The 26,548-nt window shown below is 49.4% G+C and overlaps 1 protein-coding gene across 3 annotated transcripts in view; it reads left to right on the top strand.

Moving 5' to 3' along the window:
• Window positions 1-26,548, top strand: part of LOC116951851 (uncharacterized) — a 46,987-nt gene that overhangs the window by 11,104 nt on the left and 9,335 nt on the right. For 2 of the 3 annotated variants that reach the window (XM_032970641.2, XM_032970642.2), the window contains exons 3-17: window positions 389-2,128; window positions 2,836-3,368; window positions 7,000-7,099; window positions 10,096-10,326; window positions 11,202-11,386; window positions 17,764-17,989; window positions 18,680-18,823; window positions 20,170-20,325; window positions 21,045-21,269; window positions 22,024-22,106; window positions 22,924-23,028; window positions 23,701-23,851; window positions 24,160-24,240; window positions 25,165-25,327; window positions 25,651-25,756. In XM_032970641.2, coding sequence (XP_032826532.2) covers window positions 389-2,128; window positions 2,836-3,368; window positions 7,000-7,099; window positions 10,096-10,326; window positions 11,202-11,386; window positions 17,764-17,989; window positions 18,680-18,823; window positions 20,170-20,325; window positions 21,045-21,269; window positions 22,024-22,106; window positions 22,924-23,028; window positions 23,701-23,851; window positions 24,160-24,240; window positions 25,165-25,327; window positions 25,651-25,756 — 4,229 coding nt within the window. The remainder of the gene's footprint in view (window positions 1-388; window positions 2,129-2,835; window positions 3,369-6,999; window positions 7,100-10,095; window positions 10,327-11,201; window positions 11,387-17,763; window positions 17,990-18,679; window positions 18,824-20,169; window positions 20,326-21,044; window positions 21,270-22,023; window positions 22,107-22,923; window positions 23,029-23,700; window positions 23,852-24,159; window positions 24,241-25,164; window positions 25,328-25,650; window positions 25,757-26,548) is intronic. The other variant, XM_032970643.2, reaches the window with a different exon arrangement.

The following is a 26,548-nucleotide window of genomic DNA, read 5'->3' on the forward strand; positions in this document are numbered from 1 at the left end:
CCAACCACCATCACAAACCAACCACAACACAAACCAACCACCATCACAAACCAACCACCATCACAAACCAACCAGCAACACAACCACAACCAGCAATATCACCAGATAAAAAGCTGGCAACACAACCATCAACACAGTACAAGGACCGACAAACCAACCACCAACACAACCAGACCAATAGGCAATAAAACCACCAACAACACAGTACAACCACCAACATAAATCAACCAGAAACACAAACCACCAACAATACAACCAGAAACGAAACCGACAAACGCACAACACGAGCATCCTCCAATGCTGTGTATACATAGCGGTAGTTACCACACGGAAAATCTGGGCGCAGGGCGGATATGAAATTAACCGCTGTTGCGTTTGCTTGTCGCAGATGACGTGGATTATTTTGGGCTCGTGCCCGCTGCCCGCGGCTCCGAGATGTTCTCGAGCCAGGACGGCATCCGGCGTGCCGGACTCAATGCCCCAGAGCCGCTGCCACCGCCAACACGCCCGCCGCCCGTTGGCACGGACGCGCTCTCGGAGAAGCGCTTCTCCCTGCCCGCGCTGATCTCGCCTCCGTTGGCGCCGTTGGTGGATGGGCGGGGCGGTGAGCGCGACCGCCCCTTCCTGAGCTTGCCCTCAAACTTCATTGCGGAGAAACCGGGGTCGCCGCCTTCCCAATCGTTTTCATCGGCGTCGTCGTTGGCGTCTTCGGTGGAATCGCCTCTTCCTTCGCCGTCTTTCCCCATGCACCCGCCCGCACCGGAAAATCTGCCTTCAACGTCGCCACCATCGCAGGTGGCATCTCTGTGGGCCTCCCTACCCACCGACGATGCTCGCGGTACCGCGCCGATCGATCCTTTTGCGACAACGCGTCGCTCGGACCTTGCCGACGCTCTCGACGTGGGCCTCGTCTCCCCGGCCATGACCTCGTCGGACGAGACCTTGACACCGTCGCCCCCGCGCTCGTCGCAACAGCCGCAGTTCACGCGACATTTTGAGGCCGCGCGGCTGCAAGATTGTCCGGTTGCCTGCGGCGGTGGCGGAGAAGAGGAAAGCGCGGCGCACAACGCGTGTCGGCCACCGCTGGTGGCATTCGACCTCCTGTCGGCGGGCCCCGGTGCCGAGACCCTGGCCCCGCAGCGCGGCCCGCCGCTCTGCGACCTGCTGTCGGGGACGCATGACAACAAGCAGCGGCCGCGCGACGACGAGCAGCGGCCGCGCGACGCCATCGCGGCGGATACGTCTCCTGCGAGCGGCGTGGACCGAACGCTGTTCAGAGGAGACCGGGCGGAGGGCGGGGAAACGAACGGGGACGGGAGCTACTCGACGAGCGTGGGAGGCGAGCGGCTCACTGTGGTGTGCGTGGCGGATGAGCCACGGTCACCTGACCGGGACCTCTCGGACGAGACGTCACGGAACTCCGGCTCGGCGGCTGAAATGTCGTCGGAAAACGACGCGAGCGCGACGTTCGAGGCGGAAAGCGTACGAGCCGACGCGTGCCGGGACGACTCTCCGGAGCCACCCCTCTCCGCAGAGGCTCTTGCTGCAACCGGAGTGGCGTTTAACGACGCTGATAGGAGTTGCGGCGAGGGCGAGAATAGCAGTGGCGGTGTTGCCATCGATCAGCCGACGGCGCTGGACGATTGCCGTCGAGGGGTGGACTCGGAGGCGAGCGAACCCCCAAGCGAGCCGCCCGCCGAGGACTCCCTGCGGCACTGGCCGCCCATCCCCGGAGACGGCGCCGATGTCGTCCGACCACCGCTCTTACGTGGCGCCGAGCGGGAGGCGCTGCCCTCGCTCGTCAACAAAGAGGAGGTCGCCATGCCCACCCTCAGCACCGAGGAGCCGAAGAAGACGCGGGAGGAGTTGCAGGAGCTGGAGGAGTTGGAGGAGCCGGGAGCAAGCATCACGGCGAAGGAGGAGGGCACTGCCCCGCGAACTAATGGAGCTGCGGACGTGTCGGAGAGCGATGCCGAGCTGGAGGCCTTCCTGAGCTCGCTCGAGGCCAGCGCCGACTCCCCCCCGGCTTCCCCGGCCCCCTCCCTCAAGGAGGACCGCGTGACCGAGGAGAAGGAGGTGGAGGACAGCAAATCGGACACGAGCGGCGACAGCGTTTCCCCGCTGCGCGGTCAGTCCTTCTCTCTCTCTCTCTCTTTGTCGCTGATTTTTTTTTCATTCAAAGGCAAACAAGTCTTAACCACCATAACCACGAACCAACGTACACGTACTACATTCCCATGTTAGGGACCAGTTGTCTCCGCAGAACAACCCACCGTGAGCTCACCACTAGGTTGTACTACATCAACCCCCGATTGGTGCTTCTAACTACAGCACCACACCACTATATAAAGGAATCGTTATAAAAAAAAAACCTTAATCTGTGTGTCTCAAAAACCTCTACGGTACTTCCCATTGTTCTATCCTTTGTTGTTTTTTAAGATATTTCAGATTCAAGCGGTTTTGAACGAAAAAGATGCATTTTCTGATGTTCAAATCCGAATTATTCAACAACTATAAAGATAGGAGCTTCCTCTCATAGAGTATTAAGTTAATTAGTTTTGTTATTTCTCATAAAAAACGAATGGAATCTTTAAATTGAGCGGCGTCCGATGGGTACGTCTTAAAATATAAGAAGTTGAATTAAGTCGTTTGCGGAAAAATACAATAAAAATGTATTCACGTTGCGCGATGACTCTGATGTCAGGTGATCAAATCCACATAATGCAAAGATTGAGAAGTAATACAACTCGCAGCTCGACCGTTATTCAGATGTCGATAGCAAGTGCTGCTTCTGTACTCTTATCCACGTCGTCGGGGTGGTCGTGTATTTTGAAGGCGGCGGCGCTGACTCCGGCTCCCCTGCCATGGCGCCTCTGCTGCCTCGGCACGCGGCGCCAGCGCACAACGGCAACGATACGCCGGGGGCTGCGCGGCCCCCGCCGGGCGGCGCTCGCCCCAAGCAGCCGCTCCGCCTGCAGCTGCCGCGGCCGGCGAGCAACCTCCTGGGCGGCCGCGACGAGGCCGACGGGCGCGAGCCGCCCGAGGCCCACGCGGCGCCCTCCTCCGCCACGGAGAACCACGTGACGGCAATGGCGGCGGCGCCGGCCGAGGAGGGGGAGGACGATGAGGACGACGAGACGACGCAGGAAGAGGAGGAGGAAGAGGAGCGGGTGTGGTCGCACGGCCCCGGCGGTGCCAGCAGGGCCCGTGCGGGAGGGGAGCGCCCGGCGGGGGGCACCCAGGGGAGGGAGGGCCCCGGGACGAGCGCTCCCATGTGGGTGCCCGACGCCGAGGCGCCCAACTGCATGCGGTGCAAGGCACGGTTCACCTTCACGCGCCGACGGCACCACTGCCGCGCGTGTGGCAAGGTGAGGGCACGGACGCGTTCTTGCCTTTCTGCGCTACCGTTTGTGAATGTTTGGTTTGCGTCGTTTTAACGGAAGGCGGGACAGAAGAGAGAACAGTTGGGTGCTATCTTTTCAAAGCTTTCCAGCTGAAGATGAAAGCGTTTGTGCATTCGGTCCGTCCACCTGTCCGTAACGGGTGGGCATTGCAGCTCACTCTCGTGACGACGATCCACAATAAACCAACCTGTGGTGCAGAGTCTTGCTGCCGCCCTTAGAGACTTGTTCCATTTACAACCGCCCACGTTCATCACAGGGCTTCACAAAAACTTGCAAGACATATATCCCACAGAGAAGAAAGGGCGAGTTGCAAATATGCAAACACATTTTCCGCTGACACAGCATGCTGCCATCGTACCCTGAGTAATTATAGTTCTGTTACTGCTGTATTACATAGACCCATTCATTCAAAACATAAAAAATGTAGGCTTTAGTGTTTAGTGACAGTTGTTTGAAGCAGATATGTTGGACACTCACAAAGCAAAGAGGTGTCTAACCTTTGAGATTCGGTGCTTGCGGGAGACGAGAGACATTATTATTATTCTGCCCGTTTAGCTAGGAAAGCCTCGCGATTCTCGTGACCCTTTTTCAGGAGGGTCCTGCCGAGCTTTTTCTTTCGCAGTTGGGGGCCATCGTTTTTGTGCGGGGATCCCAATGTGGTGATTTGCGGGTAATGTTTTGTCGCCTCTCGGGCTGACGTGCCACCACAAGACACACGTCATCGTAACAGAATCAGAAGTAAGGGGCCATGGGGGAGGGCGTGTGGCACATTTTGGCGCCAGCTATCGTCGAGTGCAGGCATGTTGCAATGATTCTCTGTGCTGAGTACAATATCTTTAAAAACAGTGGCGCTACACCCCTCTAAATTAAATTTACGCTCACCGCTTACGCGGTCCAAGATTCAGCGGTGAACGGTACCCACCCTAGAAGTTGCAGATGTCTCGGAATCGGAAAGGATTAATAGTCGATGTGATGCCTGTACTTTGCATTGGTGTAACTTCCAGCATGTATATCTGCCCTCCATGTTTTTTGTGTACTTGGCAGTTACTCCTGCGCTTTCTTTGCCGGTGATCACGTTTCTGATCTCGGTCGTACCAGGCAATAAGCGATGTTTGAAAACGTTCTTTTGCTGACCCGTCGATGCGTCGCTAGCTACTCGGCGCCAAATGTAATTTCCTGAAAGCGCTCTATCCTGCTGTCACTCCTCTCTTTATTTCAACATTTGGATCCTTGTCTGCATTCAATAACACTGTGTAACAAAAACATTTTTTTGTTCCTGGGTAGTAAGTGTTATTTTCTAATTGGTTATGCCTTAAAAGGATAGAAAATGGCTATTATTCCCCACAAACTTTGCTTTTGTGACCAGGACGCTGATATTTTGAAATGTACCTATTTTCAATAAGAAAGCATGTGCATTTGTGTCATTCCTTCACATAAAGTCCAAGTCACAAAAGCAAAGTTTGTGCGTTTGGCAATGTCGGGTGTCCAGTAGCATAGCTTCAAGAATAGCTTTATTATTGTTGTTGTCTTGTTCAGTGAACTTTCTGTCCGCAACTTAGGTTTTGGCTCATGTATCTGTCGTCCATGTGTGCACCTTCTTTGTCTAGCTCCTCAATCGTTTCCTGTCGATCATTTTCTATTGGTTGATAAGACGACCGTCGTTGGCAAATATTAAATGGTTTACACTTCACGCACATTTGCGCTGTTATGTCTCCAACCACGATTTCCAGTAATTGTCTTCTAACATTGCTATGAGTAGCCTTGGTGAGAGAGAATGTCTCTCAGTGTCTCTCGGTGTCTGACCCCCCATTCTTATTTTTATAGTGTTGTTTTCTCCAGGTTATCTTGTGCAACTGTTCCATCATAAATGGTTTTGATTAGTCTCTTATATTATTATTCTTCTTTAACAAGGTTCTGAGTTGGTGACAGCATGGATAACTGCCTCTGTTTCTAATTAATCGGAGTAAAAGGTGTAGGGGTGATAGGGTGGGTGGTACATTTGGCTTAGGAATTAGTAACAGAAGAGGAGAGGGCCTTTTGGAGTTTGCAGCCCGATGAGATTTGAGGATAAATGTTGCATTTTTAAAATATAACTGCTACTGGGTGCCCCATTTAATTATATACTGTGCAATTTCCATATGTCTACCATTGTTATCATTGTGCTTATGTGATCGGGTTATCCATTCATGCTGAGGTTTTTTTGAGATGTGTGAAGTTTATTTTAAACTTGGACAGTGGCTTGTTAACACAGCAGCGAGCAATGAGTTAACGACTTGCATGAGCTTCATTAAAGTCCTCAGCTTTCTGCCTTAAGCTACGTGAACCACATGTCAAAATTGACTTGTGCTTTTTTGCATGGAGATATTAGAAAGGTCACAGACTTGATTCTCACCGACCAACCCCCCCCCATCCCAATTTTGAGAAATAAGAATAGGTTTTACCCTTTTTGGCAATACAACAGGAGGTATTAAGATGTTCAAACACGAAATAGAAACCTTGTTCAAGGAATCAAGTCACTGCATTAACCTCACGTACTTGTCATGAACATGCAAACAACCATTCTCTGATAATTAATGATGCATATATTATATAATTTGCATTGTCTTTGAAACTGATAATTTCCTTCTTCATGGCCTTGTCTCACCAGTGTCAGACAAAGAGCGTCAAACGGCGAACAGTACAAAGACAGTGCACGTATTAGAGCGTTTATAGCTCGGGGTAAGCAGCTATATCATGGGACTTTATTTGGCAGTATCAAAGTATGAGAAATAAGAATAGGTTTTACCCTTTCTTCCAATACAGCAAGTGTTGAGATGTTGAAACACAAAATACCTTTTGCAAGGAATCAAGTCTGCATAAGCCACACGTAGTCGTGGTGAACATGCACCACAATATTGTTACGTAGGTAACAATAGTGTGGTGCAGGTGCTCCTTAAGAGTATTCAGCAAATTCAACACATGAAGTTGTCACGGGCCCATGCCATGCAGGTTGCACTTAGCATAGCCAACGCGGACACCCAGTTAATAACAGGACAAAAACAATACGGTTTACTTAGAAAATGTAGTCCAGGAGGCTGGAGAATTCCGCACACTGATTGATTTTATGTTATTGATTTAAATAATGAAGTCACTAAAATTATGCCTTAAAGGGAACTGAAAGTAGAAAGCAAGTAAAAAAACGCAGCTCTAGTTATCATAACACAATAATGCACATGTTGAATTAAAGGAGTGGTGTAAAATATTGCGATATAATAGCAGACAAATGGATACAACTTCAATGTATGTTAAAACCTAAAATATATATGCTTAGGTTTTAAATGTGTGTGTTAAACAGAGTCCTGTATGCAAGGGTTTAACAATGTGCCATTTATTATCATTTTAGCTCACTCAGTGGCGAGGTGAAGGGCAATTCTCACAGCCAAAATTAGTTTCATTATGTGGTCTGTACCAAAACATGAATCACGAATCGTGCTGCTGGATGTTACCATGGACGTTGCTATTTAAAAAAAAAATGCTGATCGGTGTCGCTCAATACATAAATCCCTTAACAGGCCTCGGTTGTGTGTGGTGTCCGTCCCGTATGCCCCGCGCGCAGGTGTTCTGTGCCCCCTGCTGCTCGCAGAAGAGCCGGCTGAGGTACATGGAGAACAAGGAGGCTCGCGTGTGCATTCGCTGCCACACTCACATCGACAAAGGTGAGGGAATAACGGACGCATGCCACACGCACCACACGCACCACACGCACGCTTACACCAATGCGATTGCGGAGCAATTTACATGAACACAGGGGCTCAACGCAATCGCCATCTCCAGGCGCTTCGCAGGAAACAAACTATTCATAGAGTTGGTTAAAAAAAAAAACAGGCTGATAAGACGACAAATAAAACAAACACAAAAATCTAAAAATAAACTAAATTTTAGGCACGTGCGCATGCAAACAAACTTGCCCTCAAGTATTTGGCTCGCACAAGGTCTCAACTGCGCTTTGCGGTTCACGTAGAAGAGAATCCCAGACATCGGGAGCACAAGCCGAGAAGGAGCAACCTCCCGTCTAACGAAGGCTTTGTGACAAGGATCCGGAGGTGCTGAGCTGGAGAGTAACATGAGACGTGAGGCAGGCAGGAGCAAGACCGTGAAGAATGTTTACTAAAGTCACTGCAATAAAAAACACTAGCCATACAGTATTTGCTCGCTCTCCGAGAGAGAACAACGCGGGGGCATGGGGAATTACAGGCAAGCGGGAAGGCAGCCAGTCGCTGAGTTGGTGGCTGCAATTGCCCAAGCTCTGCGGTCCCCTTTATATAATGTAAAATGAGTGTTTACCTATGGAAGCACCCAGAGAAAACCCACGTGTGCTCGGGGAAAACACTCTTTACCATTTTCACGGAACAAGCAAGAGTCCGCATTTTTGCCGTATTGCCTTCTTCTGGTGAGCCGGGTTACGGCACCTCCTCGACGCCCACGGGAAGGGAATTTGACAACATTTGTGTGATCCACCAACCCTCGCCTCCACAGTGCCGGATTCTCGGTGTGTGCGCGGCCACCACCACTCAGCATGGGCACCACACATTTGCATGTTGGGAAGTGATAGCTGGCTTAGCTGGAGAACGGCAGGCCTAGCTGGAGAACCGCAGGCCTAGCTGGAGAACCGCAGGCCTAGCTGGAACGCAGGCAGGCAGGCAGGGGGTGAACCGGCGCCAACAATTGCTCAAGCTCTGCAGTCCTCTGTGTATTAAGATATTTTCAGCCAACGAATGAGTGTTTATACACGTGAGAGGAAACCGGAGCACCCGGGCAAAGCCTCCGGCTGCAAGGGAGCAACACTGTATCCAGTGCACAAGGGACTGATGATATAAGTCCGCATTCTTCTGAACCACCTTCTGGCAAGCCAGAGTATGACTCCTCCTCGACACCCACAGGAAGGGAGTTTCACAACATTTGTGCATTCCACCAAACGCTTACTGCCACAGTGCCGCGTTACTGGCATGCCACCCCTGCCGTGCACGTATATTAACTTTATGAGTGCCTCTGCATGTGTGTGAGCCATTTACACAATTGTGCGCATGTACACATAAAACGTACTGTAGGAGTGTTGTTGAAATGTTTGGATGATGTGCGAGGACCGCCCTGGTCTGGCTGTATCAGGGGAGAAATATGGCTCTCGCACCTCCGATTAGCACGGTTGGCTACGTGCGGTGCCAAATAAGTTGAACGTGCATGTTGCAGGAAGAGAATGTCAGGAATGTTTTCTCAGTCGAGGTGGCTCGGGGGGGGAGGGCTCGTTGGTCTTTGCGGTGGCACGGAGCCAGCACTGCTGAAGTGCTGCAGTGCAACCATGCGCCAACCTCCCACTTGAGATAACATCATGCCCTCAAACCCAGCGTGCTTGGCGGTCACCGCCTGGTCACTGGTGACTGCACAAAGAATGAATGCCGAAAACTAAAAACAGTCCCTTGTGATGACATGTTGTCTTTCTTGTTGTTGTAATAGACATCTGGATAAGTGCAAGGGTAAAAAAATAATTCCGAGGGTCTGTAGGTGTTCAAAATGTAGAGGCAGTAAAAACGTCACGATCGCATCCAGGTGCTGTGTTAGAGCACTCCGAAAGTTTACAACTTAATATTCCAGTCAGGTGGTCAGCGCAGCCCCTTAACCCTTGGGCAGTGAGAACAACGAGCACTGCCTTGTGGGATGTTAACAGTGGTCGTGCATTTTGAGAGACTGGATTGTGAACTTCTACCACGGGCTGGAGGCCACCAGGGGTCACGTGATCGCCACCTGCGTTCGTAGCTCCGCAGCGCAAAGCAGTGGGCTCGAGTCCTTTTCTCAAAGATAGACCCTTGAAGGATAGGTAATGTCCGTGTCGTTCCACTGTACGCAGATCTGGAATGGGCAAAGAGGTTGCCTTGTCTGCCCAGATGCATGCACACGGATAACAGCATGATTGTGTAAAAAAAAAAATCACAATCGAATCACCTTCAAACTTGTTTCCTTGACCTCCATTTCCTGACTTTGCCGGTTAGCATGAGATGATGTAGTCTGGCCCCGTTGGTGGAATTCAATTGAAGAGAACAACCCGTACCAGCAAAGTGCAGGTGCTCCTTAAGAGTGCGTGCACTGTGGCAGGCACACACTTGCAGACGTACACGCACCTGCACCTTGACTTGCGAGCTCATTGCACCAAAACAACCGCATGCGACGCTCGCCGATGAGTGCACGCGAGAGCGGCCTGATTATCATCGTCAGTGCTATGCCCTCGTCTTAGTAAAAAAAAATCGAATTCCAAGGACGTTTTACAGCCGCGAGATCTTGCTTCATTCTGAAATATATGTTGTGCTTTTTTATGCACTTTGCTGTGCAACTTTGAGACGAGATAAGGTACGTTTTTAAGTGCACTTTGCACAGTTCATTTGTCAGCACAGCTTAAAGCACGATGCAACACAAAGAGCAGAATGGTTGTTACTTTGTTCGGTTATCAACACGATATTGATCCATGGCAGTTAAATAAAGAAAGCCGCAGGTACTCCTCTCAAATCTGGTGTCCAGGCATGAAGGCTGTCGGGGAGGCGGTGTGGCCCAGCGCTAGCACCGTCCGCCCTCCCGCCCGCCTGCCCGCTTGTTTATTAACATTCTTCCATCAAACGTTGATATGGTTTGCGCGACCGCCTCGGTGTCTCCTCTTCGTCCGTAGCAGTCGAGGCGGTGGACAGAATGGTTGCCCTGGCGCCATCTCCGCCGCCGGCGCCGCCGTCACCGCTATCGACGTCGGCGCCGCCCAGCGGGAGCCCCAACCCCAACAACCCGGCCGAGTACTGCTCCACGCTGCCGCCCCTGCAGCAGGCCCGCGCCGCCGGAACCCTGGCCTCGCCGCCACCCACCGTCATGGTGCCCGTGTCGGCGCTCAAGCACCCGGGACAGGACGGTGGGCGCACGCACCATGCACGCCGCGCACGCCGCACCGTTTGCACCGTTTCACCTTGCGGTGGTGAATGAGCGTCGTGTACGGTGGTGGTGGCGGTGGTTAGGAGTGGTAATCACCTGATTAGCGAGCACACCACCACTACTGCCCGGTTTCGGTCTTCCAAGGCAAAAATGGTTGTTTCACCGGATTCGTGAATGTGTGTCGTGTGGTAATCGTGGGTAGAGTGTGGTGGTGTTGGTGGTGGCGGTGGTTAGGAGTGGTAATCACCTGATTAGTGAGCACACCACGACCACCACCACTGCCTGGCTTCAGTCTTACATGGAAACAATGGTGATTGCTTCATCGGATTCGCACTAACTATGGGAGATGTGGACATCTGAAAATAAAACACCTTCCTGTGTGTGACTGTGTTTACAAATTCTAAACCATGGAGAATATAACCTCACTCTGCCCCAGCTATACTTGTGAAGGTAGTGGTTGGATAGGTGAGTGATGGGGTGAGTGGGTGGGTGGGTGCATCTCCAATTCACCATTTCTCAGACAAAGCAATTGATTATCTCACTCAATTACATCCGAATCTCTTAATAGTTACCCGTCATAGGCCTTACAAAATAAGATGGTGGTGATTGATAGCGTTTAGTGGTGGAAGTAGTGTGTGTCGATTGTTAATACTGTCTGGTGTGGTTGTGTTTGATAATGCTGAGTTTTAGTTTCATTTTTGTTTCTGGGTTCAGTCACTTAATGATCTGGCCAAATATACTACTAAAGGCCCTCCACCACCCGGCATTGCCAAACGCATTGTCGCATTACAAACGTTTAACGCGCCAATTATTATTGTTCACGGAGTTGAACGCGTGTGGCTGTGCTCGACGCAGGGTCCCAGCGGGAGCCGAGACGCGTGTGGTTTGCCGATGGAATCCTGCCCAATGGAGAGGTGGCAGACGCCACGATCCTGTCGGGCACACCGGGGACACCCGTGCCGGGGTCCTCACCACCACCCACCCCTCCACCTGCTGCTGCAGCAGCTCAGGACCCTGGATTGCCCATATCGCTCAGTGAGGTGCCTGAAATTAATTCCTTTTATCGTAAACTTGTTATAACGCTTAGTTGCCGCTTAGTAAAATTTTACGTAATGCTGTTGTTGATTCTCCCCGACTCTGCTCATGTTCACCTTGTGTATTGAATCGCAATTCACTTTACATTAACCTTGAACTTAACATTTTTCAACGATCTGCCTTGTTCACCCCGTATCTTTAGAACAAATAAACCTTTAAACAGGAACATGCCAAATTATGCGCAAAAACAAATTCACTCGTCACAATTAATTTGAGTAACCGACTCAACCATTAGCCAAGCGCTGCTTCAGAATAACTAACATTTGCAATTTACGCCTTTTTATATTCAATCTATAGTAAAAGATGAGCGCTTTGAATTATCTCAATTAATAAAGAGGGATGACATTGTCATCCTCTCAGCCGACAAGGGCAATGCCACTGTCATCATGGACAAAATTAAATATAACAACAAAATTCAGGAACTACTCAACGATGGCAGCTATATAAAAATAAGAAGAGACCCCACCAACAGCCTCGTTACTAAAACCAACAAAATCACTTCTGATTCAACAGCATTAATTGATCAAACCAAACAGTTCTCGTTGAAACCTTCTGCGGCCAGGCCACCACGATTATATGGCCTTCCAAAGATACATAAAGAAGATACACCCCTTCGTCCCATCGTCTCTACTATCAACTCCCCCACCTACAAACTGGCTCGTTTTCTGTCTGAAATCCTGCGGCCTTTTACTGGAAAAACCACCTCTGCGGTACTAAACTCTACTCACCTGGTATCGACAATCAAGGGTATTTCCCTGTCCCCAGACCTGCTTGTCAGTTTTGATGTGGTTTCCTTATTCACCAAAGTTCCTGTACCTGACAACCATCGCATTCATTGAAGACTTGGTTCATCAAGGACTGCATACTGATGTACCCCCCTTGGTGAGACACTGCTTAACCAACACATACGTCACCTTGAATGGAACTTTCTACAAACAAACTGAGGACACTCCAATGGGCTCCCCCCTATCTCCAGTTGTAGCCAACGTTTTCATGGAGAAATTTGAGACTGACGCCATCCAGACTGCCACTCTACGCCCGACCTTATGGAAGAGGTATGTGGATGACACTTTTGTCATATAGTCACATGGCCGGCCTGCTCTAGACCAATTCCTCGACCACATCAATTCCATACACCCAGCCATCAGATTTACCATGGAAGTCGAAAAAGATGGCAAGCTACCCTTTTTGGATGTCCTAATTAAAAGGAGAACTGATGGTTCAATGAGCCACTCTGTCTACAGGAAAGCTACCCATATGGATGCTTACTTAAAACCGGATTCCCACCACCATCCATCCCAGAAGAATTCCCTCATCAAGACTCTATACCATAGAGCCCAATGCATTTCCGACCAGGAACACATTGCCAGTGAACTCAAGCACGTACACCAAGCTCTCAAGGCTAATGGTTACTCCGACTACACAATCTGCAAAGCCATCAATCCAGCCATGAAGAAGGATCCTCTTGAGCCATTCAAAACCATCACCTTACCCTACATTACGGGGTCACACAAAAGATCTCCAAAATCCTGAATAAACACAAGATCCAGGTCCGATTCAGCACAGTACATAAAATCCGTTATCTGGTTCCGTCTGTAAAAGATGTGGTTCCAGACATACAGTACCCGGTCGTCTACAAACTAAGTTGCCTCTGTGGTAGCAGCTACATTGGAGAAACCAAACGACATATCTCGGACCGCATCCGTGAACATAAAGCAGACTTGAAACACGGTAGGACGAACACCTCAACCATGGCAAATCACTGTTATAATTCAGTGGGCTCACATGACATTGACTTCTCCAAGACGGAGGTTCTCTACAAGCCATCCGGCTACCATGAGAGATTCGTTCATGAGGCTATCCACATATACAGAGACAATTTAAACCGAGAAGATGGATTCTGGCTTAGTAACCATTGGAAAGACGTTATAAACCATTTCGTTTCTTGATTGATTGTATTTTACGGTGACTTTCAGACTGCAGTCCATTCGCTGACACTGCCTCTTAATACCTTTCACACGACGGTCAATGGTATGGTTTATAGCATGTTGTATAATAATAAATAGTATAACAGTGTAATGTTTAACATAATTAATAAGGCAATATATAGTATCGTAATTGTGTAGTGAATATACAGCAGTGTGGTATACAGTAGGGTTGGTAGAATAATACATAGTGTAATATTCCAAGTCTTAACATTTTATAGTCTAAAGTATAGGGTAGTGTATAGTAACGCATTGTATAATTCAAGGGTGGGGTTTGTCTATGGCAGTGTATATTACGGTGTATAATCGTGTAATGTAGAAAAACTTTAGTTGGAGACATATCAATATAATGCATAATGTTAGAGCTTGCATTGGGCTGTGTATACGATATTATACAATGTAGTTTAGATTGGAAGGTATAACATTGTAATGTATAGTAGTCTAGTTTATAACATAGTTGTAGCGCAACACAGGACAGAGTAGCGCACCGTGGCTGTTTCTCTCCCCACTCCTCCGTTCCGAGCATAGATGGACTCGTCCGTCTGAACAAAGCTCGTCGCTTTCCGTGGTGCTAACGTTGAAAAGAAAAAAACGCCACCTTTTTTTTTCGACATAGAATTGTAATGTATAACGACTTAATGTTAGTAGCTCAGCTGAATGGAGAGTATATTTAGTTTATTGATAACATTGATGTAGTTTATATTTTAGTTTTTTATCAGTTTACTATATGGTATTCATACTCTTTTGTTCTATTCCGTAAAGTCACGTAGGTAAAAAATAAAACAACAAAAATCATGACGTTTCGGCCACAACACAAGCGGCCTTCATCAGGTGAAGGGGCCAGACTGTCTGGAGGACAGCGCTGGAGTGAAACACAGCCAAGCTCAGACCGCGACCTTTAAGCTGTGTGAGAGTAATTAAGGTGCTTTAACAAAGGAATTAGCATAAAGATTTGCATTTTAATAGGCGGACTTAGCATGATGAAAGGTAGGGAGGGGGTCGACCTGTGCAGGCTGGCGAGGGGGCACGGCAGCGTCCACATGCTGGTGGTGGGAAAAAGGGATTTATGGTATTCATTATATAGTCTAGTGTATACCCAGTTACTTTATGTTAATAGCTCAACTTATTGAATAATATATTGAGTACATTTATTATATTTATGTAATTTATACTTAGTTTTTCACATCGGCTTGTTATATGATAGTTGGGTAGTTGCAGTTCTTTAGCGTCAATATACTAAATGCCTCTGTTGATATGTAAACTCTGACTTTAAAATAGCTGCTTCCATGACCAGTTACATGCTAATCCCTCACATTAACAAAATGCTAATCTCCCAGTTACATGCTAATTTCTGACTTTAACACCCTGCTAATCCAACACTTTAACACAGCTATTTCCATGCTCAATTCTTCTGTTGATATGTAAACTCCTTTGTCAAGGCGCTCTGCTCCTCCCACCCAGCTTAAAAGACGCTGCGAAGCTTAGCGGCGTTCACTTGAAGCGCTGTCGTCCTGACAGTTCTGTTCCTTCACCTGAAGAAGGCTACTTGTGTTGTGGCCGAAACGTCGTGAGAATTTTATTTTATTATGTTTTATTTTTTTATTTCCATTCTACGTGGTGACTTTACCGAAAGAACCAAGAAGATGAATCCCTGCAGTCACGAAAGCTTTAAATCGAAAAATTCCCTGATGGTTAAAAATGGAAGAGTCTCGGTGTGTTAATGAGTTATGAAAATACAATTAATGTACATACCTACACACCGTGCTGTGTGCTTTCTAGTAAGAAGCAGGAGGGAGACAAAATCTTGCTTATTCAAATAAACATTTATTTATGTACATTGAGTAATTTTCTATTTTCCAGATCTGAGCTGTTCTTTAACAACAATGATGGCCTTGAGAAAAACAACATAATAGGTGACATTTTGAGTAATGGCCCTTCATAGCATATACATGATTTATTTGATGATTATAAAAAAAATATTTGTGCTTGTGTACCACTTTCAGCGAACTGTGCGCTGTTATCCAAGAATCCCCCACTATGCATATAGGATGTGTTCTTGGGAAATGCTACTTAAATTACTTAAAGTAACTCTAATTTCCCACATACATAATATTAAAATCAGGGGTTGCGTTCCTAGCCGACATTTCTGGAAGAAAAAAAAATGCGTGATGAAATGCCATGAAGAGTACAAAAATACGTATGATTATAAGGTAACATACATTTCAACTAATAATAAATAGGTGAAATTAGATATACATATCACGAGAGATGTTTGAAGAGCTTGTTGATTGAGGTCTCTTGGGGTGAGCAGTGATGGGGTTATGCAGATGAAGGGCATGATCACCTGCCTGTTCATCTGACAATGAAGCTGGAGCCATGTGAATGCTCACCAGAAGAAGACGGCTTCTTCTGGTGAGCATTCACATGGCTCCAGATTCATCTGACTATGAAGCTGACGATGAAGCTGGAGCCATGTGAATGCTCACCAGAAGAAGCTGTCTTCTTCTGGGCTCTTCTCTGGATTTTTCGGCTTGATTGCAGAACATAAAAAAAAATTCCAAAGACAGCTGACCAGCATTTTCCGTCTTCTGCTGGTACAGCTCCTCGTACTTTATCTGCATTGTCGAGTCCAGCTTCCTTCCGCCACGTGGAGGAAAACCCCTCCACGTGGCGGAGGGGTTTTTGGTGGTACATGCCGCAGTGGCGAGAGGGATGCCACGGTGGCGAGATATTAACTCCCTCGTCTAGTATGTAGGAGGTCGTGGGTTTGATTCTGACCCTGACGCCTGTATAATTGGGGTTTGCATGTTCTCCCTGTGGTCGCGTGGATTTTTCTGCAAAGGGGAAAAATAAGCTGCAACCTTGTGGTGCTTATGCCGCTGTGATGTGCTGTGCTGCCCTTGATGAGCTCTCCAAAACAGTTATCATCTCCACTTATTGGAAAGCAATAACAGGGTCTGACGTTTTCCGTTGGATATGGTAAAACGGTGGTGAGCAGTTAACTACCTCACCTGGTATACAGGAGGTCGTGGGTACGATCCCGACCTTGATGCCTACTGCATATTTGGAGTTTGCATGTGGATTTTTCTCCAGGTCCTCAGATTTTTACCTCCACATTTAGAAACATGCGTTTAGAATATTTGGCTGCTATAAATTTCCACACTTCGTTGAGCTATATTTGTGGCCAGGTTGCTTCTGAAAAATAACTATTTAGATCACTGGGCCTTATCTGGTAAAAATAAAACAGTTTAGTTTATATTCTTTTATAGATTTGAAGCTTTCGTGACTGCAAGGATCTAGTCACGTGACTTTACCGAATAGAACCAAAGAGTATAGTTTAGTTTATAGTTAATTTTTGTGTGCTGTATGGTATTACATCGCAAAATAGTCCCTTTGCACTGCGCATGTTCCTAGTAAAATAATTGCATGAAAATGTTTAAGTTTTTTTGAAAAAGCGGATATGCGAAACATTACACGTATAAGGAAATATGTTCCCGAATTAATCAGCACCGAATACGCAAAGCAACGCATAATACAGCAATTTATAGCCAGGGATTCCTGTATGCTCCTGACTAAGACAGCACGGCACCATTCTTGGATTCAAGAAATTAGTCTTTTGTTTAAACAAATCTGCCCAGGTGCCTCACTGGTAGATTGAGCGGCTCGCTGTCAGAGGCTTGAGAGTTAAAATCTTGGTTGGGCGTCAATAAAATCAGGACCACTTTAAAGTGGTTGTCCAATGGATCGACTCTCCTCCAGCATAGGAACGTGTAATTTCGACCACTGGCTCAGGGCTGTAATCAGGAAACTAAACTGTGAACTAAATTTTTTTTTCATTTTAACAGTGAAGGTCCACTGAGCTACATAGCTCATTTGCAGAAGCGACCTGGCCACAAATTATAGCTCAACGAAGTAGCTTATGATGTGTAAATTTATAGTAGCCAAATAATTAAAATGCATGGTTCTAAATGTGGAGTGAAAAACCGGAGGACCCGGAGAAAAATCCACACAACCCTTGGATCCCGTGCTCCCCCTCACGTGACCCTGTCAACGCTCGTCCCATCAATCATCATTAGCACGTCCAGTAGTAACCATGGTCCCGGGGAACCATAGTGTCCCGCTATCGCTCCGCACTGTCTTTACATCGGCGTCAGGGTCGGGGTCTGACCCACGACCTCCTGCATACCAGGCAAGGTAGTTAACATCTCGCCACCGTTGCGCCCATGCCTCAATGCTCATTGAGCAGCTGCAGCAGCAGGAGGTCACCGTGAGTTGTGTTTTTGACACGCATGCACACGTCCTCACTCATTGTCACCACATGTGGGTGTTTCTCCCAGCCGGAGCCGCTCCCGCCAACGGTGGCCCCTGTGGTCCCCGTGACCGCCGTGGTCCCCATGGTCCCCGCGGCCCTTGCGGCCTCGTTGGGCCCTCCGGCAGCTCCCGGAGGAGTTCCACGTGTCCTCCCGGCGCCCACGGGCAGCCCCGTGGGAAAGGGTCTGAACCTCATCCCGGACGACGACGAGGGACTGCCCCCCATCCTCATCTCATCCGGCGTCAAAGGAGGTGCGTCGTCTCCCTGGCCCAGCCCTCGGCACTGAGAGCTGCCGAGCGTGATGGCAGCGGTGGTAGTTCTGGCAGCGGCGGTCGTGGTGGTAAATTGACTATAATAGATGCTGCACATGTAAGTCTTCTTCTTTTGTATGGCAATTACTGTAGAGCAACAACTACAATTTCACATGTAGGTGGTCAAGCCAGACAACCGCGTCAGGAGCAGTGGACTGTATCGCTGTGAAATCTCCTTTGTATTTGTGCATCGGGTATTGCGTCATTATACGTTGTATGGTGTCTGTAGTAGTAGAAGTGGTGGTAGTGGTGTTAATGGTGGCAGTTGTGGCTGTAATCGATGCTGCACATGTAATGGTGCATCGATTCATTGATTTAAAATATAAAAAATGTATTGTGGTAAATACATAAAAATTGTACATGTGGCAATCAAATGTTTTCGATGTACGTACATCATATGTAATGGGTTCAAGTGACCTCTGCGGCCAATAGATCTGCTCGATTCACCTCATTTTTCAAAACGGAATTTATTCTTGAATAAAATCACGAAAATCCAATCGCAATGCAAGAAGGCCAATTGTTAGATGCCTAGAATAGTCTCACGCTGTGTTTCGTTGACCTGTTAGCAGTTCGTGAGTGAGCTGTAGCCGTATCTGTGTGTTTGACGTGCGTGCCGTGCGGGTCCCGTAGACTACTCGGTGGAGGAGAGACCCTCGCCGGGCCTCCTCGTCGCCGTGCTGGAAGAAGCGGAGACCCGAGGAGGAGGGGCAGACGCCGCGCCCGTCGTGTTTGTGCTCAACGCTAACCTGCTGGTCTCCCTGAGGATCATCAACTGTGAGTGACGTCACAACCAACCAACCCCCACCACCCACTCATCGCAGCTGACACTCCTTGTGGCCGCTTGCGGTTGCGGCCCGCACTACTCCACCCACAACACCTGGTCTGTCGGTGCTTCTGGACTGCTCCAACCATACCTTTCATATCACCTGCGCCTCTCCTGTGACGTCTCTCACTTGATATTCAAGACTTCTACCCCTTGATTGATTCATATTTGATTTCTGGGTTAGGTCACGCATTGCCCTGGCCAAATGTGTGTCCTTAAGACCTTCCACCATCCGACATAGTGACACACATTCAATTGTCGTGTGTAGGAGTGTTTAAGGGACAAGCCAATTATTGTTTGGCTTGCTCATCAGGTGAGATGAAGAACAAGTCTCACATTACGGTCTGGCTTTTCACTTGAAATGGCGACAAGTATCTTCAGGAAAAGATCCTGCCAAGATCATGAAGATACTCCTCTCTTGATTTAATTTACAATATCAATCTTTTTGTCGGAGTAGAGACGTCTACTGCAGTGTTAATGTACAATAGTGTCAGTGTTACAGTTTGGGTCAGAGAGTTTGTGAAATTGAACAAAGCAGGATAGTAGGTGCATGTGGAGGTTGCGAGAAATTTCATGAAATATGGGGTTAACAACTTTAAAATTCATGTAAGAACAGTGCAAGAAAGTTATGTAGTTGTATTCAGGTAAGGAAGATTATGTTTGTTTGGACACGTCCAAGATTGAGAATGGCCAGCGACCAATAGAAAGGCCTAAATCCAGATGGTGGGAGCCCGAGAGCGGGCTTTGAAGGTTGGTTGTTAACTATACAACAAATACAGGTTCTGGCAGAAGGAAGGAAGGAATGGCGGTGTGGTGGCATACGTGGCATTGGCCACGATGACTTCTTCACTTTCACTCCACGCGTAAAACACCGAGCAACCTCTGGTCACTCTTGCCACGCTACGTGGCCTGCGAACGAATGAAACTTGGCACGTGCGCTGCTGTGGTGGTGTCACGGCGCGAACAGGTGAAGGCAGTTTGTGCCGCACGTGTGTGTGTGTGCGCGTGTGTAGCGGTTAGCGCTACGCTGCGCTACGAACCCGGCCACCCGAGTTCGATTCCCGTTCACGGCCAACACCAGTGACGAATATCTGAACCGGTCCTGGGCCTTTCCTATTTCGACTCGGCCTCAAATGAATACCTGATGCGGTGTGTAAATATCGCTGCCGGGGAGACAAACGCGGCCGGGTGTGGCGTTGGCCACCCACCCCCTCGTGCGCCGTGCCAGCCCTCAGAGGTGCTACTCACTCACAGTTAAGGCTACACGGGGGATCTTTGTCTTTGTGCGCGCTTGCAGATGTGAACCGGCGGTGCTGGGTGTTTGCGACGCGGGGCATGCACGCGGTGGGGCAGGCCGAGGTGGTGGTGCTGTTGCAGTGTCTGCCAGACGAGAAGACCGTCCCCAAGGATGTCTTCCACTCGCTGCTGCATGTCTACACGGACGCCTACAAGGGTGTGTGCGTGCGCACGTGTGCGCAAAACCCACACTTGTGTGGCCGTTCAAATAACTCCTAACGATCACGCGAATTCACCACCGATTTTCAAGACACATTTGCAGTGAGGGTTGTGGATTGCAATATTCGGATAATGTATTTTTTTCAAATACATGATTTTATTCAGCATTAAAACGCACAGCCACTCTCCAAGTGCACAAGCGCAAACACAAAGGCACGTATTCAAACAACCTGTTTCATCAGTGTGAGATGGTGCGAGTACATAAGTGGGGGGTGTTCGCGTGGTAAGGGGAGCAGGTCATAGTACATGGTTCAGAGAACATGGAACGAGTTGATAAGTATAACAATACTTTTTAAAGTGTTTTGTTAATTAGAAGTAAACCAGAGGAAGCCCATGCATATGAAGGGATGACACTCAAAATGTCGATGCAGAAGAGGTAATTAACCTGCTTGCTCTATTACCTTCTCACAGTAGTCAGTACACTGAACTTGTCCTGGTCCTCCCCTAGGTCGACTCGGCCTCAATTGAATATTTGGTGTGATATGTAAACATCACCACTAAGGGGAGACAAAGACGACATGGTCACTCACCCCCTCATGTGCTGTGGCGGCCTTCATAGGTGCTCGCTAACCGCACTTGCCCCAACAGTGTGTTAATGCTACAGGGGGGATGTTTGACCTTGTACGCACGTGCGTTTCCGTGCGCGTCACCGAGCAGGCAAGCCGGTGGGACACCTGGGCCACTCATTCCTGGGCCGCGGCTTCCTGGGCAGCCGCGAGCATGGAGGCTTCCTGTTCGTGTCGCCGGCCATGCAGGCGTTGCCCGCGTGCGAGCTGCCCCCGCAGCCGCTGCTCTTCGCGCTGCTCATCCAGAAGTGGGAGGCTCCCTGGGCCAAGGTCTTCCCCATCCGTCTGATGCTACGGCTCGGGGCAGAGTTCAGATGTGAGGGAGGGAGTTGGGAGGGCACGCTCGCGCTCACGCTCGCGCTATCACACATGGCACACGTGAACACTCTCGCACGCACCCACACATGCGCTTACACTGACGCACTCACACGTACACCCGCATATACTCACACGTGCACACACACATTCTTGCACATATTTAGGCTGACACTCATCCAACAATAACTGCCATTCGCCACTAAGTGGTGGTAACATCACAATAGCGCATGTGCCAGGCACGGTGCACCTTGAGGCCACACATGCTCGCACATGCGCACACACACCTGTTCAAACATGCACACACACACTCCCATTCATTTTCTTACTCGCGCACAAATGCCTACATACTCAAACACACAGCCACCATTCACCACTAAGTAGCGGTTACGTCACCACGGTTCTTGTGCCAGGCCAGGTCCACACACACATTTGCACAAGGGCAAGATCATGGATGCACGCACACACGGCCAGGGTTGGTGGGGTTCTGTCGTTGTTGAGTTTTACAAAGTAGTCACGGTGTCTCCCTATTGAGCAGCCCTCCTCCATCTTAGCATCCCTGAGCACTGCTGCAATTCCTCATTCCCATGGCAGGGGACAACCACTGTGAACCTCCTGCAAATGGTACCAATGTATTATCTATTGAGGGATGATGCGGAGTTGAATATACTGCAGCTTTAACGGGAGAAGCAGTGTATAAACAATGTGCGCTCTCCTCCATTCCACACTCCCCCCTGTCGCCCACGCCACTGCAGTCTACCCCTGCCCCTTGTTCAGCGTGCGTTTCCGGAAGCCGCTGTTCGGAGAGACCGGGCACACCATCATGAACCTACTGGCGGTGAGTCGCCCGGTCCATGTGCACACGTGAGCGCGTCTTATTACGACACGTGCTCGCTCGCATCACTTGCCCCAAACAGTCTGTTCAAGGTTTATATGTGGGATCATTTTATTTGTTACTATGATGAACATTATTTTCCAGCGACTTCAGAATCCGATGAGCTATGGAAGCTCCTTTTCATAGATGTCAAAAAGTTAGAACAAACAATTTAAAACAGATCGGAGTGCAAAGTTAAAGTTAAGCAAGTAACTCAATAAAAAATACATTAAGTATATATGTAGAAATGCAATGGTCATGTGCAACATCAGCAGCAAGTGTACTATCCTGGCCCTCTCCGTAGTCAACTCGGTAGCACTGAGTACCTGCTGTGGTGTGTGAACATCTGCAAAGAGGAAATATGAGGTGCAACCTGTGGTGCTTATGCCGCTGTGATGTGCTGTGCTGCCGTTGATGGGCTCTCCCAAACAGTGATCATCTCCACTTATTTTCAAGCAAAACTAGGTTCTGACGTTTTCTGTTGGATGTGGTAAAGCAGTGGCGAGCAGTTAACTGCTTACCTGGTAGAATAAAAACATTATGAAAAAATATTCAAGTATCGCAATGCGGTACTGGCATCCAGAGTTCTGTTCATAATAATAATTAAACATTTGAAGAGTTTACTCTTAGCACGGTTGGCTGCGGACGGTTCAACATACATGCAGAAAATGTCTCCAGCGAGCTGTGGCGCCGCTGGATGCAACGCCACTGGCGCCGTGAAGCGAAATGCAGACGTACGTTTCTGCCCGCGGAGCCTTGCCTTGTGGTTTTCGTGTGGTAGGACTTCAGAAACTATCAGTACAGCCTGCCCACCGTGCCGGGCCTCGTCGTGAGCATGGAGATGGGCCACACCTGGATCGACATCCCCAGCAACCGCTACAACCAGGTGGGGGGCTCACATCATCGCAGCCCAATGCGAGAGACGCGAGATGCAGGTTGGGGGGGGAAGGGGGATCTCTGTAGACCATGTGAACGGGGGACTTGGAACGACGGGGGGACTCTTAGTTCGTGACACGACAATAAGAGCCCGAGACGATTTGCCTCCGAAGCTGGTAATCCTGAGCTTAAGAGTCAAACGTTTGTTGGAGAATCGATGCAACGTTGGCACTTGTGTTGGTGATGCATCACCTGAGATCCCTTTCAAAGGGGAACCTTTTTGAGAGTGGGAAGTCAGTCGGATTGTTTGGGGGGAAAATCCCACAGAGCTAAGATGTGGTAGCAAGATCGTTACATGGGAAGGGAGGGTTTACAGGGGTTGGTTAGAGCAAATGCAGGGATATTTTATATAATATGGCTAATAAACTACCACATATGGCACATTAAATGACATTTAAACACATGGCAGAAGAGAATTATGTTGGGAGGGCCCATAGATAGCTCAAGGATACATTACACTCTCCACGCGTCTGGAAGTAGCATTTTTTTATTATTATTTTTCTATCGATGTCACTTTACTGAAAGAACCAAAGAATAAGCATTTTAGGATTTCGGATTACCACGCCCGCCCTCCGGCCCCGGTCCCCACGTCGAACCCGTCCACCGCCGCCGTGCGCCGCAGATGGTGAAAGTGCTGAACGGCGCCAACGAGCACGTGCTGGCGTTCGGTGCCGTCTTCAACTCGGCCGCCGACTCGCACCTGGTGTGCGTGCAGAACGACGACGGCAACTACCAGACGCAGGCCATCAACATCCACGCGACGCCGCGAAAAGGTGCTTGGCGGCGCCTCTGACTCGTCGCGCGGTGACTCCGCCCCGTCGCACTGTCCACTCCGAGCATCCCCTCCTCCCATGCTCAGTAGGGGTATGGGCGGGGGGCAAGGAGCCAGTGTCACGCCACGGTGGCGAAGAGATGTTAACTACCTCGCCTGGTATACAGGAGGTTGTGAGTTCGATCCAGACCCCGACGCCTATTGTATATCTGGACTTTACGTGTCTCTATCTCTCTCCCCAGTGCTCGTTTCTCTATCTGCCTGGTCTATTTAAGATGTCCTTCTGTTGGCTTTGCGTTGTGCCCACAGTGACGGGAGCCAGCTTCGTGGTGTTTAACGGTGCCCTGAAGTCTTCATCGGGGTTCCTGGCCAAGTCAAGCATCGTGGAAGGTACTTGCCCAGCCAGCTTATGTGAAATGACAATGCGAGGATTTGCACTCGGGAGATGCAGTGTCCAAGCGCGTGTGACATGGCTGATAACAGCGATGATGACGAAACTTAAAAAGCGGTCGAAAAAATGTTTAGTTTACATGTCATGTCCATCCACAGGGCCCCCCATTCAAGTGCCTTCCCCTCCTGCAGAGCCCCCCATTAAAGCCCCCCCAGCCCCCGCCGCTCCGGCCATGTGCCCACTGGCAATGGTGTGCTGCATCAGTGGTAAATTTACAAAGTGAGTGTCCCCGTGGACAAAGGCACTGGAAGAGTGGGGTTAGGGTAGGGTTGGAGTTGCTATTCTCTAGTTGGCGAGTTAGAGTTAGGGGTAGAGGCAGTGCTAACACCAGATTGGCTTTTTGTTTAGGGTTAGGGATGGAGGCAGTCCTAACAGCTATTGGGTAAGGGCTTGAGCCAGCGCTAGTGTCCGGTTGGCTAGTTGGTTAGGGCTAGTAGTAGCAGCTGGGTGGCGAGTTGGTTATGGTTAGGGCCAGTGCTAGCATCTGGTTGGTTGGCTGATTGGATAGGATTAGCGGTAGAATTCAGGCAGGTGTCTGTGTGTATGCGTCCATGTTTGGAGCAGTGATGTAGCGTTTAGCGCGCTGCGCTAAGAACCTGGCGACCCGGGTTCGATTCCCGCTCACCGCCATCATCAGTGATGATGATCTGAACCTCTCCTAGGTCGACTCAGCCTCATTGAGTACCTGGTGCGGTATGTAAACATCGCCACTGTGGAGACAAAGGCGGCCGGGCGTGGTCCTGTCCACCCACCCCCTCGTTTGCCGTGCTGGCCTTCATAGGTGTTCAGTAATAGCACTTTCCCCAACAGGCTGTTAAAGGCTAGACACGGGGGATCTTTGTCTTTGTTGTGCATCCGTGCAGACGGGCTCATGGTGCAGATCACGGCGGAGGGGATGGAGGCGCTGCGCTCGGCGCTGCGTGAGATGCGGGACCACACGCTGGTGTGTGGCCGTGCCGACGGGGAGCCCCCTCGCGAGCACGTGCACGCACGCTGGGTCGCCGACGACGCCGCCTTCAACCGCGGGTGCGCACGCACGCATGCACGCACGCGCACGTGCGTATATGCGTGTACTGACACGCGTACGCATGCATGCATGGACACGCGTACTAACACGCACGTACACGCGTGGTGACACGCACGTACACACGTACTGACACACGTACACGCGTAACGACACGTGTACGCATACTGACATGCCCGTAAGCACGCACGCATAGTGACGCACGTGCGTATGCACACTGACGTTTATAAAACTCGGATTTGATGCAAAATGTAAGAAACGTGCTGTGGCTGAACGCCGCCTCCAACATCTTCCGGCCCGCCACCCTCTCCCCTGTGGTTTCCAGGGTAACGAGCCCCATCGATGGGCGCTCCATGGAGGGAGTTCCCAGCGTCAAGATCTTCCAGGGGTCAGAGTTCAAAGGCAGCGGGAAGATCATCAGGTGGACGGAGGTCCGTATACACCAAGTGCACGTGTGTGTGCGTGTGTGTGTGTACGTGCACAGTTGGGGAGCGGTGGCGTAGTAGTTAGCGCACTGCACTCCAAACCCAGCGACCCGAGTTCGATTCCTTATCACGGCCAACACCCGTAATGATTATCTGAACCTGTCCTGGGCCTCAACTCGGGCTTCAAATAAGTACCTGGTGCAGTGTTTAAACATCGCCACAGAGGAAGGCAAAGGCAGTCGGGCGTGGTGCTGGCACTAACAGCACTTGCCCCAAAAGTCTTAAGGCTGCATGGGGGCTTTATGTCTCTGTGTGCACACGTGTACGTGTACATGTGGGGAGCAGTGGTTAAGTGGTTGCCAGCCATGCACAACAGTGGCACGTGGTGTCTGAGCCCATCTCGTCCCTCTGCATGGCTGGCCCGGCCTGTAGGCCGCACCCGGGGGTTGATAAATAAACTATGTCAACAGAAAGATGAACATGAGACCCATTTATGTACTGTGACGGCCTTGACAAGCATGTGTGAATATGTAGATGTGCGTCTTGTGTGTGTACACGTGTACATAGTTATCTTAATAGGGGTTTCTAATTTATTCATTTCAGTAAGGCCACATAATGATCTGACCAAATTTGTGTTGAAAAACCCTCCACCACCAGACACAGCCAATCAAATAAAATTGTTGCGTGCACAAACTTTGAAGAACACGCCAATCATTATCATTTCCGCTCACTCACCGGTGAGTTGAACAATTCTCACAGTCAGATTTAGAACACTGGTACAAAATCGTCCAGGAAGTT

This window comes from Petromyzon marinus, chromosome 44 (genome assembly GCF_048934315.1).
Source record: "Petromyzon marinus isolate PM22_M1 ecotype Great Lakes invasive population chromosome 44, UKy_Petmar_22M1.pri1.0, whole genome shotgun sequence".
Classification (NCBI taxonomy): Eukaryota; Metazoa; Chordata; class Hyperoartia; order Petromyzontiformes; family Petromyzontidae; genus Petromyzon; species Petromyzon marinus.